The sequence below is a fragment of the Ascidiella aspersa genome, chromosome 9, assembly GCF_963924565.1.
Source record: "Ascidiella aspersa chromosome 9, kaAscAspe10.2, whole genome shotgun sequence".
In the NCBI taxonomy this organism is placed as follows: Eukaryota; Metazoa; Chordata; class Ascidiacea; order Phlebobranchia; family Ascidiidae; genus Ascidiella; species Ascidiella aspersa.
This window is the reverse complement of record NC_139455.1, coordinates 25,981,916-26,001,460: the sequence shown is the minus strand read 5'-3', so window position 1 is coordinate 26,001,460 and position 19,545 is coordinate 25,981,916. Positions and strand designations below refer to the sequence as shown.

At 35.4% G+C, this 19,545-nt stretch overlaps 1 protein-coding gene across 1 annotated transcript in view; it reads left to right on the top strand.

The window, feature by feature from the left end:
• LOC146134674 (uncharacterized) overlaps positions 1-19,545 on the top strand; it is a 53,184-nt gene that overhangs the window by 21,048 nt on the left and 12,591 nt on the right. The window contains exons 13-22 of the mRNA XM_083397876.1: positions 1,236-1,329; positions 1,830-1,933; positions 14,355-14,497; positions 14,963-15,066; positions 15,826-15,992; positions 16,441-16,716; positions 17,673-17,802; positions 17,990-18,152; positions 18,636-18,817; positions 19,261-19,539. Of these exons, the coding sequence (XP_083254002.1) occupies positions 1,236-1,329; positions 1,830-1,933; positions 14,355-14,497; positions 14,963-15,066; positions 15,826-15,992; positions 16,441-16,716; positions 17,673-17,802; positions 17,990-18,152; positions 18,636-18,817; positions 19,261-19,539 (1,642 nt within the window). The remainder of the gene's footprint in view (positions 1-1,235; positions 1,330-1,829; positions 1,934-14,354; positions 14,498-14,962; positions 15,067-15,825; positions 15,993-16,440; positions 16,717-17,672; positions 17,803-17,989; positions 18,153-18,635; positions 18,818-19,260; positions 19,540-19,545) is intronic.

The window sequence follows — 19,545 nt, the reverse complement described above, 5'->3', positions numbered from 1 at the left end:
AGATACTAACTCTTTGTATCAGGTGTCGGTTTCTAAATTGTCGGACTTCCCTATTTGGTATCATTACATCTTTAACTCTGCTCAAAATTAAGATATCAAGCCCTAAAAGTTGCTAAAAGATTTTTGCCGTTAACATATCGCTACATAAACCTTTATGAGTTTGTTTAAAATAAAAACTTAACCTTTTCTTTTATGGCCTCTTTATAATTGAGTGTTATCAAAGTTAATATTTAAACCGCTGTTAGTCTGTAGTTTCTAGGTTTGAAATAAAGCTTAAAAGCAGAGGTTTAAATGATCGTTGCGTGAATAGAAAGGCTCTTTCCTGTCGTTATATTTCCTTGAATTGATCCATAACACCACTGTGTGTTGAGAGTGAGTAAAGGTTGCAGCATTTCTACAGTTACAAGGTTGTATTTGGATGTAGCGAGACTTTTCGAATGTAAAATTTCCCAGAATCGGCAAAAGGTTTGACACTATGAAAGGGTATGTTGTGCTTATAATGGAATGCATTTAATTACTGTCAATGTTAAACGTTTTATAATTCCACCAAAGTTTTTATTTAACTCAATTAAATTAAATAAGGTGCCGTGCCTAAAAGGGCAAAAAGAAATAAGAATTTATAAATATAACGTTTTCGTGTGCTATTTAGTTAAATAAACTGGTAACTGACTTAAAGGGGACAAAATGCGTAGGAAAATAGTTTTAGTGCTCAACAAAAATTAACTACTAGAATATTTTTAGTAAATTTGTAAAATCTATAAAAACCTAAATCTATCAAAAAAACTTAAGTTGTCTTTTAGAGTTATGGTATGCCCCTAACCCCAACCCGGGCTGTGAACCCACCCATGCCCGTCGTCCAATAAACACTACCCCACACACCATACCACATTATACGCGGTGTCACAAAAGTGCAAAGATTACCACAACGCAAAATCACGCAGGGAGCTAATTTAACATGCTCAAAATGAATAGGCATGAATACCTGTGTTGTGAAGTTGTTTTTAGAAAGCATGCTTTTTATAGGCCACGCGTGGCTTTGTAGCCGGTGGCTGTTTTTGTTGTAAAAAATGTTTAAACTTTGGTTCTGAAGAGTTCATTGATTATTTTCGTAATTTCATAGCGATTTTTTGCTTGTTGGAAGTAACGAAAGATGTACACACATATGTGTACAACAACTGTGATCTGCCCTTCTTAAGTCGCTTTTTTGTTTGAATGAACTTTATTTGTTCTTATAGTGAACCCGAGGATTCAGTGGTTCCACAAATGGACTACAAAGAAGTAAATCTGCCTCAAAATGAAAGCAAATCGACCCCCAAGTCAAATATCCAGGTAAATATTGAGCTGTTTGTTCTTTAACTTGTGTTTAAGTAAGGTCTTGTGTGAATGAAGGCACCTGCCCGATCTGCAAACCTTCATAAGTGGAACGCCTTGCTAGCATTGCTGTAGTGTAATAGCTGTGACAGGTGAGACCAGTTTTAGTAAACCTAGAATATAAAACTTTTTGAAGATGCAGCACAGAATGTTTTACTGTACAATATTGATTAGAAACAGCATTCTCATCCGCAAAAGTTGAAACTTATTTTAAGTTATATACGACAAGATTTTATCATTTCTGCAGAAAAACTAGTTAATATGCCACAGACATTTTAAAAGACCTTAAAAGTTATGTTTAAATTGTAATGCCATTAGCTTTGTGGGTTAAAAATACAATACCTATTTAAAATCTTTGAAAAACATTGATGTTTTTGTTTATTGCAGTAGAAAATACATGCTTTTACCAGGCTATTTTTGAATTTTTTTTCATTTTTAAAATATAAATCCTTTTCCAGAGGCGAATAATTGCCAAAAAGAAATTCCGCGAACGACGTTCGATGACGCAACCAATTACCGGTGATGACGTCACAGCTGCCAAACAGCTCGTTCGGGAACAAAGGTAGGATTGTGACGTCATAATTTGTGATGTCATTGGAGAGAAAATGTGATTTAATTCAAATATTTTCCGGTTATTTTCTGTGCGTTTAGTTCAGAAACTATGGTGGGTGTAACTTTGGGTAAAAAATCACGCGATGTATGTAAAAAATTGTTAAAACTTTTTCGTTGATTTTAAAACAACGTAAGTGTTGGTGAAATCTTCTTTAGATATTTTACCAGCTTACTCTCCCTTAGATATTTTAGATAAAAAAAATTACTGAAATATAATAGCGTTAAAGTAGTAGTGTTTTTACAATTTACATTCGAAATCAATTTTTAGAAGTTGTGTTTGTGTTTATTTTGGCGTGGTTGAGCAAACCAACACTGACCAAATATAAACGTCCTGTGGCCACAGTTGGCTATTTATTAACAGACATCAAATATTATTAGTTGTGCTGATCAGTATGTTGTGTGTTGATTGCACCAGGGTTGTGGTTTTATGCCAATGGTCACTGTATTATTAAGGTTCAAACAATTGCCTAAAATCACTGTAGAGATCGCAGTTTTTCTTTGTTTAAATGATGGTACCTTTAAATGATAGACAGCTTTAGGTGATTAGAGTGACCGTTTGTACAATTTTTATCAGATATAAGTACAGGTTGTATGTATTTTAAACTTCAGTCAATGCAGTTTGTCGCAGAATTGTTCCAGTCCTTTCTTAAGGCATATGTTTCCTAATGTGTGATGTATTGTAATTACACAATAAGTGTGGTCTACATACACTTTAAAACTTGGGAAATAATATCATTTGTACCTGTAGGAGTGTAGGGGTGCAATGATAAATCGAATAAAGTACGTTTTAAGTTGACAATCAGTGATTTTTTGGAGGATTTGAGGAGTCTCTTCAAGTTTAGCCTACTTCTGTAGCTATACAGCAGAAAAATAGCAGTTATACTTTGATGGAAATATTTTGTGGTTTTAAAATTTCCCAGCGGGTCACGAAGCCAAACCTTTTAAAAAGCTGATGACAACTTTCATTTTTTCGTCTCTAGTTTCAGAAATATCGATTGTTATTTCACATATTTAGGGTTAGATATTTAGGACACACATTACCGCAGCAAATCTAAATTTTGAAACTTGCATAATATCTAACGGTCTTTCGGTGCTACCTGGGAATCCGTTTCCCAAACAATAAAACATATCTATCGAATATCCATTTATATATATAAATTGTATTTTTCCACTTGTCTCGTGCCCTAGCGAACCAGTCAAGCTGTGGCAGCATTTGCTTAACCATTTAAATGGGCGTAGTTAGAATTTCGAGCACTTTACTTTGTTTTAAAACAACACCAGATTTCACCTGTTTTTATGACTTCTATATCGAACAAGTCAAGCTGTGAATTTGATCAGAAGCATTTGTTCGTTTGTTTACTCAGGCGACATTGTATGACTGATACCAACCGACCACTCATACAGCCTCAACTTGTGTGAATCATCTCGTAGTTTTAGCGAGATTTTATCTTCACACAAAAACGTGTCACCTCTTGTCGTACATTCAAGCGAGAAAACATGATTTAATAATACATTGACAAATAAGGCAGAGATTGAATCGTAGACGTAAAATAAAGAATATAGCCCATACAGAAGTAGAAAGCCTTTCAAAAGTTTCGAATAAATATTGATTCATTTTCAGCATGAAACATGAAACGTTCAAAATGTAATCTTACTACGTCTTTATAGTTTTGTTGCGTCAATTTTTACACTCTGTAGTCAATAAAAAAACTTATAACAACTATAAGTCGTTAAAATTGCGTTCATGGTCAACGTGAAAACAAACGCCTATTAATAAACGTCAATAAATCGAAAGAATCTCATTCTTAAAAAAGCCTGATAATAAAAATACTTGATTCAGAAATATCCCTAAACAGGAATTATAACAGCATATAAGCTTCCGACAATTGTATATGTCGGTTCTCAGAGCAGCAAACTACAATTAGTTGCAGCAACAGTGAGTCAATCCTTGCACCAGCAATGATAGGTCTGTTGTTTGAGCGTGGGAAGCCCTTCAATTGCAGCCTGTGTGTTTTGCTTCGCGCAGAGAGCTTCAATTAAATCGCCACTCTGTAGACAATGAGTTGTAAAGCTGCAGGCAGAATGCCTTGCTGCTTTTGTACAGTTCTATTCTTGTTTTCTTGTGATGCCTTTGAGAAGGTTTGTTCGACTTTTTTATAGCTTCAGTCAAAACAGGATGCGCCGTCAAACCGATCTCTTAGCAAACTAAATTGAATGGCTGACAGCTTTACAGAGTTGGTAATATGAGATTCAACCCATCAATGAGGCGATTACTTTGGCGGTTTTGTAAGACTGGATTGGCAGCTATTTGCAGTTGTCACATTTCTTTCCAAAAACTGTTGTTTTTAGAGTGTAGGACTGTAGGTATTAGTGCATTTGCAGATGCTGTGAAGCTGCAATAGCTTGATTATGATGTATTTAGTGTTTTTTTGGCGTTGAAAATACAGGGACGGTTCACTATGTTTGGAAGTCGTAAATATGTGGTTAAAGTATGAGGCCTTTCCTAGCAGCATTTGGAAACGTTTTGATGTATACTTCCTGGTTTGCATAATTTGACGTTTAAAAAAAGAGTTGCAAGTGAAAAATCTGTAAAAATATTTTTGTATTACCGCAATTACGTTTTGCAATATATTAATTATTAGTTGTTTCATGAATAAGGCGACGCATTACTTGTTTTGTGTTACTGTAGCTTTAAAAGTCAGTATACTTAAGGGCATATATTAGCTATTTTAAAACATAACTGCATTTTGCGACTTGTTTATATAAAATCGCATTCAGTAAGCTTAATCACAAGTAAGTATTGCTTGGGGCAAGTCAATGGCGTTTGTTGTGGTCACAACTGACAGTAATAACTGCATAACGAGATTTGAATTCATCTTTACTTTAAAATATGTCTATTGGCCACTTTTGAGCACGTGGTGAAATGTTGTGTATTTTAATCAATAAAAGTATCACTTGAGCATAAAGAAATATATTTTTTTTTACTTTTCTATCAAGTTTTTAGGATTTTTTGGGGGGTGTTATTGAGTTCCTCTATGAGTCTTTTATTCTTTATCGACATCAATACTCTTATGTTTGTGACGTAACAACCAATCTTGTGCAATTATTGTGTCGTAACTAGCAATTGAAGCGTCACGCTTTGCTGGTTTAATGTTTTGAACCAGAATTCGATTTGTTCAATAATAAAACCGAAAAAACTTGGATTTAGAACAAATGCAATGTTTTGGTTGCAAATTTGAAACGTCTTACTAAATTTTTGTTTGTTGTTTAAAAGTTTTCACCAATTAAAGTCAGCAACATCGATCATCTTCAAACTTATAGTTAAATATGAATGTCAAAGCTAAATAGATCGACATCATCTTAAAAAAGACATTTTAATACGAAGTTGTTTTATCATCAGCTGAAATCCATTCAAATCTCACTTTTAAAGGTGGAAGGCAATTAAATGACGTCGATTTACTTGAACTTTGGCTCTAACATTCATTTTTAAGCTACCTTACAGATCCGTGCAGCACCTAAACGCTTTTTGCATCTATTTAACTGTTAAATGAAAACCTGTTCTTTCAAATGCCGAGCCCCTCGCTTTATTACTTCCGTCCGATTCTCTTGACTGCACGAGGACTGTGACGTCACACACGTTAGTATTGGATAATCGGTTTGAGTGGTTTTGAATGTAAACAAGTTAAGCCAAGCCGAGCAGCGACTGGATTGTGAGCTTTGGGCAAAAGCTGAGGTTAATTGAAATGAAAAAGTTGTTGTAGGATGTTGCTGTTTACTGACGATTGCTTGAAAGTGTTTGTATGTTGTTTAGTGGTGGGTGTTGTAAGGTGATGTTAAGATCTTGAAAATGAATAAAGAGTTATTCGAAACGTTCAAAATGACACCTACTTCTGTATGGGCTCTGATATTCTTATTACGTTTTACTACAACCTCCAGCCATTTTCTTAAGATTTATAAAAACGTTGAAAATGCTTCCTATACTTTTGTATGGGCTTAGATATTCCTACTACATCGAACAACCTCACGCATTATGCTACAATGTTTGTATGTTTTACGATTGTTTCACATTATGCAGCTTAGTTTTTATTAAGCTTGCTGGGAATCTATTTTAATGCATGTTGTCACATTTAAACGTCACACATCTAGTATGTTGGGCGCTGATCTAGAATCCTACCACATTCTCGTCCGGGGGTTTGTTTTGATAACATTATTTTGGTTAGAGTGCGGATTATTGTTTAGGTTCGGGTTGGTCAGGTATATATTCTTTTTTTTTTAAATTGCAATGAAGAAATAAATATATTTAATATTATAAATATATTTATTTCTTCCTTGCAATTTTAATTTTGCCAACTCGTTTTGTTACTGTAAAAAAAGTGGTGGACCAGCGCCGAATTCTGTTTCAAAACAGCCTAAAGCTGGCAGTGCTACAGATTGAGTAGGTTGCGTTTAAAAATACTTCATGGTGCATCTGTGGCATAATTGGAACCATATTTGTAACGATTTTCGCAAATGTATCAAAGTATTCCTCTTCATTCTACAATAAAACAAACGATTGTTAGCGAACGAAGAGGGTTCAATTCAGACAGATCCACTTACCCCTGTAACGTAATAATGGGCGATTATTATGTGATACTTGTTACGTAATAAGACACCCTGTCGTAACAATGGGGTCACGTGATTCTAGGTCTGGAAAGCTTGTACGCCGTGTTTTTGCTGTTTTTTGTCTTTTGAGGATTGTTCATGTAATATCTGCACAAAATGCAGGCTTACGTATGATTTTTGCTATATTGCATTCATACGTGATTATGCATTGATAATTCTTTTGGTTGGGGCTTGGGTTTGGGTTTGGGTGGTGGTAGACTGGTAGTAAATTAAAATTTTCGAATTTTTTTCATTTTTATACTTTAAAACAGCCGTGTAAATAGCCTTAAGAAGTGCCTATTGGCTATTTTCCCGATTCGCTTATTTACGCATAAATGCAATGTGGGGCCAAAGCGTGGTAAATGTTGGTTACAATACAGAAACTGGCCTGTGTTTTAACTGGCTATTTACAGACCCGGATTGCTTTGAAAACTAAAAAATATTTCCACAACTGTGTAGGCTTGTCCGATATTTGATACTTCCGATAATATACCCGATATTTTTGGTTAAAACTACAACGATACGATATAAACATAACGTTAAAGCAGAAAAACTTTACTTTTTCTCGTTAAACATCACATGTTTGTTTATGTTAGTTTGGTGTCTGTTTAACATTTGCCAGGTTACACTTCCGTAATGGCTTGAGGTGGTGGTTGAACGTAGAAGGACTATCAAAGCACATGCAGAAGTAGGAAGCGTTTCGTGAACGTTTCGAATATATCTTTGTTCATTTTCAACATTTTTTTTGTTTTGCTTGTGTGATATTTCTGACGTACTTCCATCTTGGGTTGGTTTATTTCAGGAATCTTTCCTCAAGTATCGCAATGTTGTTAAAAATAAAGTTTTACTTCACTTAGTAATAAGACCTCCTCGGCTGTTTCGCTTGAGGAAATGCATTTGACCGGCGTTAGAGCGTGACCTTAGCATCAACACATTGTGGGTTATATTGTAAGTTGTGTTGATACTTGGAGCTGGTGGTCACACGATGTGAAGTAAGGGTTCCAAGTTGAGAACTCCTGTGCTAAAGTAAGATTTTTAGCATGAAGTTCAAAGAATAGGAAAACGCAGCCAAACTTTGTACAGAGCACACGTTTGTTGCTCCATTTGTAAACTTAAGAATATTTCTGCCGTATTCATTTTAAGACATAGTTAAACAGGTTCACGCATTTTTTTTTAATCTATATTTCTTTCTTTGAAGTATTTCTGTATTACTTCCATTTTTGTGATTTTATTTTGATCTGTCTCAGTGCTGAATTAAACGTCCCTAAATTTTCATATTATTTTGCTCTGGTTCTGTGTATAAATTTTGAAATGGCATGCAAAAGCGTAATGATTATATTGCAAAGAAATAACGGTAAACCCACAAAAACGGTTGAGCGTGCCATTAATGTCAAATGCACTGTTATTAAGTTCCAATCAGGTCTTATATTTATCTTTGGTGGCGGCTAAGAAGTTTTAAAGAATGAAGGTATTTAATATAAGCATGTAAAATTGACCATGGTTGCAAAAGCTCAATATTTATCAACTTGTAATTTAAAAAGACAGTTGGGAAATTTACAGATAGTTTCAGTTCCACAAAACACCTTAACAACCCTGGTTGTGGGTAGCAGGAATTTGAGCAGATGCCACGGTTGTTTAGCTTCGTCCATGCTTCATGAACTTTCCAACAGCCTCAACTTTTTCCGCTTTTCTTGCTACCTTGTGGGGATTACTGGTGGTTTTTGTGCGACACGCTAATGCGTCTAGCCACTCAGCTATTCACCACCAATGACAACTACTTAGACGCCAAGTAATCCGACGCAGCAAGCTGTAATCCAATAACTCCAGCTAGTAGCGTTGCACGGCGGTTTTGTGCGGCCGAAATTTTCTTGGAGGCCAAGATTTATCGGTGCGAATTTTGTTCTAATTTTTATAGAGCAACAGTTTTTACAAATTTTAAATTTCGGATTTAAGAGTGGCAAAATACGATATACTTTGCTATTTGCTTTGTAAACTAGCGATTTTAAACCTAAAAATCACGAATTACAGTTAGAAACGATCTTTTAAACTTAAGGTTCAATCCGGGTTGTTTAAGTTAAGGTTTGAGCGTGGCAGGTTGGTAGCTTACTGAGGGCCAACATTTTCCGTGCGAATTTTGTTCTAATTTTTATAGAGCAACAGATTTTAAGGAATTTTTAATTATATCAAATACCAGGTTACAAAATACGAACTTCAACAACATTTCCTTGTGAAGTTTATGTTTGTAAAATAGCGATTATCAAAATAAATCATGAATTGCAGTTAGAAATGATCTTGTAGAGTTAGAGGTTGAGGTTAAGGTTTGAGCAAAGCAGTTTGGTAGAGACTAGCAATGTCTAAGTGAACTAAGCTAGAGGCAAGAAACCTTCGTTTGTTTTAGTTTTAACGATGTTTACTCAAGTTCCGAGTTTTAGGAACTTGTTACGGGAATGTGAGCCAGTCCTTGGTAATACGATCCCTTGAAATACGAAGAATATTTAAACCTGGCGTTTTAAGGTGGATTTAAGCAGTTTGTTGGGTGTTTTTAACGGTGGTTAGGGAGCTTTAACGAGTTCGTTAGCAATTAAAGGGATATTGACGGTTTAATACACCCGGTAATATAACATATATTGTTCTAACTTGTTTTACACGTTACTCAATTTTCCAAACCTATCCAGCCTCTATAAAAAAAAGTATTTTGTAAATAATAATTTTTATATTTAATCTTCCAATCTCAAATTCACTTTATATATAATTTTATTTTAGTAGCATTTAGGCATCTTTCTTTAGAATATGAAAATAATATGCACAGTTTAAAAAACACACAAAGGGAAAATAAATTTCCCTGACCGTTTTTATTCAGCTGAACTGGGTAAAAAGGCCAGGATAAGTTCTTAGTGTGGCGTTTCGTGAAATAGTTCTTCTCATGAAACCGCTAAACCAGTCTCTGCTAATTTGTGTTTTCGCAAATCAAACGCTAAGTTTTTGTTTATCGTTTATAAATGCGTTGTGATGTAGTAGCCTTGTAATGCCGTTATAAATGTGACTATATAGACCCAAAGCGTCGTAATGTTATATTTTATTTGTACGTGAAATACCTGTATTAACGGTAATTATAAGCTCCTACTAAATCAAATTTTGAAAAGAATAATTTTTAGGTATCCGTTCATTTAAGGCCTTTATAAATGCCTCGAATTTAGAAAGCATGTTGCATCTTTTAAACTTGGTATCGTTTTGTGACGTCACATTCACTCTTTAGTGTCGCGTCATAATGTGGTTTATCAGAGTGCGAGTTTTTTGAAAGTCGATTGTTGCGTTTGTTCGATGAATCGATGAAAGTGCGTCCTTTAAACTTCAAATGCTTTATAAGTTGAAGCGGTTGAGATGGAAATAACACTCTATTCTGAACACTGTTGCTGTCACTTGCGTTAATGTGATGACTAAAATTAATTTTATTAGTTAGTTTTATGTTTAGTCAGCTTTACTAAAAGGTTTATTTAATATAAAGCCTGAAGGTTTGTTTCTATCTGCCGTGTAGAATGCTGCTGCTATATTGAATGTTTATGCAGATTATGATTTTTTAGCCCAGAAGTTCTTGAACTGTGCTCAGCAACGCCCTGGTCTTACTAAGGAAGCCAAAAAATGTTTCTGTTTGGTAATTTCAACTCAATTGCGGCAATAAAATGCTTACAGTTATTATTATCCCTGACGTGCATTTATTGTTACTAAAAAAGGCTGCTTTAAATTTTCCAAAACGAACAAGTCACCAAATTGGCCTGGGTGTAAAATTTTTAGTGCAAAATGCAGTTAACGTCCAACATTTGTTCCAAATTTGCCAAAACAAGGAAATTGAGAACCACTGTATTAGCCACTCCAAACTGTGACTATAAAATATTGCATTGAAAGTGTTTCGATACAATAAGTAGCCCTTGAAGGTTTGCAGCGTTTCTGTATTTGTACAAAATGCAGTTTGCAGCAAGCGGTCGAGATTCCAGCTTTGTATAATGTTGCTTGAAGCGCAAGCGCTCAGCAGTAATATAACGTGGGTGGGACGTTTGTATGTTTGTTGGTAATCGCCCACCTAGCCGTGCTATTTTCGATTTCTGCACGAGATTTTTCATCACCATTCGAAAATTAATGACGTTTAGTTTCGTTAGTTTTTAATTTGCTTAAATCCTTATAAACATCTCTAAAGTATTTTTTACTTTATATAATATGCCATCCTCTATAATTAGTTATGTATATTTTATGTAGGTTAATTTTTGGAAGGAGTTATTAAACTTAAATGATGACGAAAATGCTTCTTTGGCAAACGAATTATCGATAATAATAAATAGAGATTTTTAGGGTTGAATTGAAATCACATTCGCAATGATGAGTATTGCTTCTTAGTTCGTGGTTTACAAATTTAAAATGTGTGCTTTTTGCTCTACTCACAAAACTGCGGTTCCCAGTCTAAACATCGCCTTTCTAAGTGTGTTCGCTGTCATATAACGGCTAATTATTCCTCCCTCCGTAAATGCCGGCATATGTTGGTCTGTTTAAACCTTAAATAATGCACATTTATCGCATGATGACCGTTCAACAACGTCCCTTCATCAATAAGAAAACACGATTTGCACAACATTTGTAAAACGCAAATGCTTTCAGGAGCATAATGGTTGGAGTTTGTAATAAGACGTAGTAATAATATCAAAGCCCATACAGAAGTAGGTATCATTTTGTAAACATTTTAACTAACTCTTTGAAAATGATTCGATGTAGAAAATGAAGTTTTATTCGAAACGTTTAAAATCCTACCTACCTCTATATGGGCGTTGATGTTCTTACTATAAATACTCTTATTCATGTTCTAAACAACTTTCAATGAAACCCAATTACATTTTTCTCAACCGGTTTGAAAAATGCCGTGTATTGTTACGTCACAATTGCACCGCAGGAAATGATTGACGATAAGATTGTGCGATGGAGGTCAAACGTTTCAAGGTCAAATCTGTGTTTTCGTTGGCAGGTTGCGTCACTTTTTGATCTTTCGCCTCAATTTGAACTTGACTGATTCGGGAAAGTCCCAAATAGCACATTTTGCAAACAACTGTTTTTTTAAATTTTTGATAAAAATTCAAGCAACAAGCTTAAAATTTGTTAATTTGAAAATACTTTATCATAATCATAAAACTACTTCGTAACTTTATTTCAAAAGTTTTCTACGTAAAAACATTAATTATTTTATTTTTTACTACTTTTTATCCGTTTATAAACATTGACGAGCGAAGCGTTTGGGAATTTAAAATATGTACAGTTTTTGAATTCTAAGGCCGAGTCATGAACTTTCTTTAAAGTTTGTATCAACTATATGTTTTTTCGGGAATTTACATGAATACCTTTGTAATTACCAAATTCCAAAGACTATCACGAAACAAACTGCCAAAACTGTATTCGAAAGGCGTTGTATTGGATACACTGTATTTGAATTAGGTTTAAATTTTTCCCTCATTGTAAAACTTCATCATTTACCCGTCCTACTTACCAAATGATTTATGTGGCGTTGAAAGCGCAGAGAAGGTTGTTAATGATAAGAATCTGCGCTCAAGATTGCCCACCACTTCCCAGTTACTAACCACACGTTTGTTGTTACTCACAAGACAGGAATTTCAAAATCGCGCTCTCACGAATTCCTGCAAAGATTTTTTGCGAGAAGCAGTCGTCGATTTTTTACTGTTTGTTGTGCAAGTTTGACCCGTGGGTAGCCACTTATAAGTAGGCCGCGTTTTGACTGCAATAATTTAAAGGTTTGATTTAATAAGATTCTTGTTGGGACTTTCTACTTTTGTGCTCAGTCTTCAGATACGTCTTGCTACCATTTTTATAAAAGCAACAAAGTTGTTATGTTCGCCAAAATTGAAATATAAAATCGAGTTTTATGGCTTTCATATTTGTTTTTATGTGGCTAAAATAAGTGGTGTACCCAAAGGCTTTTTGCTTCTATTTTTACTAAAGGTTTAATGCAAAAAGAGTGAACAGTTTAATAAAACTTCTGTTAGAAAAAGTAAATAATACAAGTTGATGTTATTTAGTGTTGTTCTAACTACTTACAAGCAATCAACTACTTATCCGAGATAACTGGGGGGATTCCCCCGAATTTGATCCCTCCGCCACATGTTGTGTGACGTCATAGTAGACAGGTGTGTGTTGCAACAATCGCAGGTGGCGCGAAAAGCATTGTTGGCGTTCGAATGCAAGAATGACTGATCGCGTTTAGATATGGAGTTGAATTGAAGGTGCATTGTTAGAGCTGAATCCAGTTCTTATTAACGCATCGAAAATTGGACCAAAGCAGTAATAACCAATTACAATGATTTACAAGATGCCATCTTTTTAGCAGCTGATTAGCAAAAACTGCGAGTATTTAGATTATTCTATTGTTGTTTTTTCATGATTTAATTAAAATTTTGTAATTTTGCTGAAATACAGGATATTACAAGAATTGCGGCAATTACTAAACAAATATTAGGTGTTCAGTGTTTTTGGACTGCGTTAAGTAATGTGTACATTTATTTTAGTAGTTTAAAAGGTATTCCAGCTTGCAACAAATTGCTTTTAGTTTGTGTTTAAGTCTTTCACTTCATTACATTTGCACTTTTGTTGAGGCAGCAGACTTGGGCGTTCGCTCATAAACTATTGATGCTTAACTGAGCTTTTCACGCGATGAATAATTGAAAGAAACAAACTGAACAATTGGCGTGAACTGACTTCAAACACAAACGTAAGTTATTCTGCCAGCCTGCTTGTAACTTGTTCTTAAAGATGTGTTTCAAACTGATGGAGTTTGGAAGCAGGTAAATCAAGGTTTCCCATGTTTGGAAAATGTGTGACTTATATTTTAGTGCGCTGATTAAGGTTTTATGTGAGAGTCAGGCTGTTATTTGCTTTAAGTGTTGTGTTTTGCCCAAAAAAATCGTGACATTTCTATAATACTGAGTTAAAGCAGCGCTTTTTTTATGAAAGAAAACATTTATTTTGGGATATTTAATTTTGGGGATATTAAAAAACCCTCACAGAACTTAGATAACTGTTTTTGACAAATGTCTTCATTACTATGCTAAAACCAGCAAAATTGAACAAAAAAGAAACGTTTAAAATAAATGTTATTAAGTTGTTCTACCAATATTTGCTTTCGAGTTACAAAGCTAAGTCATGCTTTCGCATGTTATTTTACTATTTTTCAGAAAATTTTCTTGTTGTGTGTATTTGTATAGCAATCGTGGTTTTAATGCATAATTACTTAGTTTTGGATCGGCACCGATACGATATTATCGGACATCATTATTAACATTGTGTTGCCATACAACAAGCATTATGACGTAGATAGTTGAGATTGTCTTTTCAGAATAATCAGACAATGCGCTTTCTTCTGTGTATGTTTACTTTGTCATGCACCTTAAACAGCGATCATTACGAAATGTAGAAGTAAAAAAATCAAGTGTAAATTCCATACTTAGTATTTTTTCTGGCACCGATCCCAACTTTTTTTGGCAAAACCACTACAATTCGATACGATATTATCGGACATTCTTATTAGCGTTATGTACTGCTACAACAAGCATTATGACGTGATAGTGGTTATTCTCCTTTCAGAATGTTCAAACAATGCCTCTTCATTCTAAAGGGCTAATTACTGTGTATTTTACATCTTGTAACGATTTAACCATAATAATCTACCCTTATTCCCTCAGATCGGTTGAAGAGGACTCCAAGAGTGGGGAGGAGCAAGAGCAGAGTGGGAGCAACCAAGAGGAGGAGGAGGAACTTACTTTCGCTCAGAGACTTTCATTCTTCAACAAAATCTGCGCCCAGCAAACCACTCCCACCAAGAAACGTAGGGAAATCACTTTTAAACAGCATATTTAAGTTATTTATTATAAATTAATAATTTTGAATTTTAATGCCTAATGCTTTTTAAGCTTCTAACCAATGTGGCTTACATTTTAATGGCGTAACAATAAAACTCTAAGTTAAAATAAACCCAAAATCAAATATTTTTTACAGGAATATATATTTCGCCTACACTGGCATCGTCAGTTTCTATTAAATACAAGTAAAGTAAAAAACATACACATAGCAAATATGACGTAGCATTATGACGTGTTAGATAAGATACTTTCCCAGAAGCCTTTTTATTTTACCTTTTTTAAATACACAAAAATTAAAAAAATACACTTATTTTCAAGGTTTGTATATTTTTTTCACACAAATCTACTTAAATCTCAAATTTAACCTCCAAGTTTCACACCTACCCTTCATTTCCATAACTTCTAACATTTCTTTCCACTTTTACCTCCAGGTTTCGTGAAACGTTCTTCACAGAAGCGCTTCCAAACTCAACCTGTTGACGCCGAAATATTACTGGAAGCTAGAAGAATTTACACAGGGGAAAACACCGAACAGGTATGACGTAGCTACGTGTGACGCAACTGAATATGACGTTGGCAAGCGCGGCGTAGATTGGTGCGACGTAATTACGTGCGACGTAAAATAGAAATGCGAGTAAAATTGAATTTGCATGTTTATTGTGTCCTAATACAAAGGTTATTTACAAACGCGATCCGCTGACTTATGTTTAACCCCTGAATCTAAATTAAATTAGATTTCTAATGTTTTTTTTATTAAATATCTTACTTTTGTATCGCTGCCCCTTGAAACTTACTGGATTTAAAAAAAGTTTTTTTTATAAAATACTAAACTGCCACTAGCTTGATAAGCATAAACTAATTATTATGATTACAGTTATAGTGATGTTTATGAATGTTTACTTTTACCTGTGACGTAACAATGCTAACAAAAAGTTTAATAAGTTTGGTTGTTTTTGCAAAAAACATTTTTCGTTAATATTATTTGTAGAGCTTTTTTAGTTCTCGTTTATGTTCAAGGTTTAAGATTGTTAGTGCTACAGGAAATGAATATAGGGTGAAATAATTAGTCCAAAAAACTTTATAAATTCAATTTAAAGTCAATTATCATCAAAAAAAAAAAACTCGTTTAGAATTATAGTTTTATAAACGATATTATCAGATATTATGGTTTTCAGTAGGATTAGATTTACAGCTACTTAAAATCATCTTAAATGCTATTTTTCTAAGTAATATTTTAGTTCTAAAAGTAAGAAATAGCCCCTATTTCAAATAACCTAAGAAAATGTTTTTCCAGGATTCTGTACCGCCACCTTGCGTCGAAACCCCGGTGTCACGTGACCGCGTGAGGAAAATTTCTGAAGAAATCCAGTCAAAATTCGGGGATTCCCCTAAGGAGTCTAGTATTTCGCAAGAAAACTCGGAAAAACGTGAAAGTGAAGTTACTGGAGTTGGAAGGTTAAGGTGAGATACAATGCTTAATGCAACAAGTTACATGAATTCTTTTCGTTTTTGTTTTTGTAACTTTTTGATAGTTTTTTTGTAAATTTTTTATCCTATGATTGTATAATTTGTTTTAAAGTTCGTTTTTGTTCAGTTTTAAATTCGATTTCGCAAAAACTATATAATTTACATTTTGGATTTTCATTTTTTTAAGTAGTTTTGTTCTTTAACATAGCCTTTATCTAAAAACTTTAATCATTTGAACACAAAAAACTAAGTTTTTTATTCATCAGATGTTTTGTGTGTTAGTCAACAAATATATTTATCTAACTTTTTATTAATGTGATTTCATTTTACATTAATTCGCACAAATGTTAAAGTTTATAAAAATGTGTACAAATTTGACAAATAACGCTTAAATATCTAACCTTAAACAATCCAATATTTAACCTTGAATATATCTTCCAAGGTCAAAATTCCTGGAACAAGGTTCCGGTGACATCAGCAAACCAATCAGAGACCAGCTTTCTCCCGCCAACATAAGGGACCGTCCCCCCTCTCCCCTAAGCCCCCGGAACCGGTCCCCCTCTCCCATAAACTTGAGGGGTCGCTCGCCCTCACCCGTAAGCTTAAAGGACCGATCCCCGTCCCCCCTCAGTAGCGTTAGATCGACGAGCCCTGACCCTGAAGCCATGGGAAAGATTAGAGAAGCTGAGATCAAATCTACTGGATCCATCAGAGACAGGTAAGTTTCAACAACTAACAGGTGCTATGTGTAATTTCAATCAACCCGTTCTAGCAAAAGCATACTTTAAGCCATGTAGTGGGTTTCTATGTGTGTGCACTAGCTAATACTGTGTTGGTCAACTTTTAACCACGGCGACACAAAAACTAAACGTAAGGTTAACAGAAAATTTCCTACAGCTAATAAATATCAGAGACATTTTCATTCTAACAGGTTCTATGTGTAATTTAAATGCACCCGTTCCTTGGCAAGCTGACAATCGTAAGCGATAGAGTTTCTGTGTGCGTGTCGTCATCAGTGACGTCATTACCTCGAGTCACAATGATACTAGAGTCCACTACTAGTTCTGTGACGAAACAATAAATAAATTTCAATTCGCAGCGACCAAGTAAAGATGGATAAATTTCACCAGTTAACAGAATGGCCGACAATAATGGCCTCTGCAGTCCCTTTAGCCGTTTTAGTGGGTCGCGAGATATTTTGCAAAAGTTTAATGCTATCATGTAGCTGTGGGCCGCGTAATAGCCGTTAATTCATTGTACTGTTTTTTCAAACATGGTGTGGCTAACTAAGAGCCACATTGTTTTTTTTCGTGGCTTATTGTTGCACCACAGGGCCTTCAGGTCATGCACCCCTAAATAAAGTGTACTCTGGCTCCCCGCAACATAACTTTGTGTCGTCATTATTAAACAAATCAGGGCCCCTCAACGAAAAATCCTTGATCCTTCCCTTTTTAGGTTTTAAGTAGCAGACTTAAAACTCTCGAAGAAGTAATGTTGGACCGCAATAAAAATAGTTTTCCTTATTTGTGAGTTTCTGTGTCTGTCTTGCACAGATTTTACCAACTTACACAGTTTTGTCGACCCAATTCTATTAACCGAATTCTTGTAAGCGGTTTTTGTTAGTCTCGGCCCATTGGTTGGAGACCACTGGCTTATTGGGTGTTTCCCCTCCAGGATGAAGTTACTCCAGAAGAAACAAGAGGAGGAGGAGTGGAGGAGAAGAGTGAGAAAGGAGGGAGGAGCAATAAACTCCTCCCTGGGAGAGCGGATGAACAAACTGCAGGGAAGCGAGGAAAACTGGAAGGTCGGGATTGCTTTAATATGCAGTGAAAACATTTTCCAGAACAGTAATATGCTAATCAATTGTTCTACGCTTTAACTTAACACTTAACCTAGCAAGGCAGGAAAACCATTGTCTGCGGTGAGATTCCAACTCACAACCCCAGGAACTTGATAAGGCCATACCAACAGTGTGATTTTATCTCTTACAGAAGAAGGAAGTGGTGACGAACGGTCGTTCATCTGCGCTGGGGTCGACCAACATCCACGACCGACTCAACTCAATCCTCACAAACTCTGAAGGTTGGAAATCAAAAGCTGGAAAGCAGAACGACGCGTCACAGTTCACTGTTCAAGCAAAGATCGCTAAAAGAAGTGAGAACTCACGATTCGCATAACCTTTGCATTTCTTAACATTATCTAAATTGCGTATTTGCCTTAACATTTGGGTACACTACGCACGGATGTGTAATTCTTACATTTACACCCCTTGTAGTGTAATACCTATGCTTTTGCCACATTTTTATACCCCTTATTTTTACCCCTTATTTTTTCACCCCTTATTTTTACCCCCTATGTTTTTGCCCTCTATATTTAACCCCTATATTTTACCCCTTATACTACTAACGCCCCCTATTTTACCCCTTATTTTTACCCCCCTTATTTTTACCCCCCATGTTTCTACCCCCCATTTTTCTACCCCTATATTTTACCCCTTTAATTTCCACCCTGTTACGTTTCTCCTCATATTTCAAGTAATTCCTATGTTTTCACCATATTTTACCCCTTGTTTATACGCCTTGTTTTTTCACCCCCTATTTTCACCCCTTATATTTTACCCCTTATGTTTTACCCCAGCCAACCCCAACGTCACCCCGATCCTCCCCTCCCCTTCGATGACGCGCAAGGTTCTGCCTACGTCACACGTCGACCAGCCCGTGGTTACCATTGACGACGTGACGTCACGCGGCCCCTCGCTCAACAAACTCAGTGACGTATTAAAGCTCGCACAGAAGGGACTCGAGCCTGACGTCATAAAGGTAGGATTGTGACGTTTTTTGTGCTGGCATTTTTAACGGTGCTTTGGTTTACTGCGATGTTGTTTTTGAAGCAGCTAAATACGCATTTTCAAGTATTTTTATGTTAAAAGCTAGTAACTACTTTAAAAGGACGAATGAAATAAATATTTTTCAAAAAACGAATTAAAAATCAAAAACAAAAAATTTAAAAAAATCTTCGAATGAATAAATTGAAAAAGAAAAGTTGTTGGTAATTATTTGTAAAACAAATCACAAATGTTCTGATAAAAAGTCTGCTTCCAAACAATTTAAAAATGCAAAACGTATTTATATCTTCTTTATTCGCGTCAATAAAACGGCAAAGTTTTATTGTTATGGTAATTGTGACGTGTTGGCAACTGTGATGTCATAGTAGCAGTTTTGCCTTTGTGCGTTGTAACCAACCAATTGTGACGTAACAACAGATGACGGAAGAAACGACCACAGAGGTCCCTGAGTTCGTGGACGAGGATTTCGAAAACTTCTTCTCTGGCTCGAATATCGAGGTGGAGGTTGTGACGCTGAACGGAAGAGCGGGGAGTGAAGACGGAGAGTCAGAAGAGCGGGGCTGGTTGTTGGAGGAAAGTAGTTTGACGGTGCTTTCACAACTTGGTCATTTGAAGAGGAACATAAACCGGGGGTCGCGCAACAGGGGATCCACCAGAAACCCGCTTAAGGCACTTGCAGCAAGAAGTGACATCAAGGTGAGA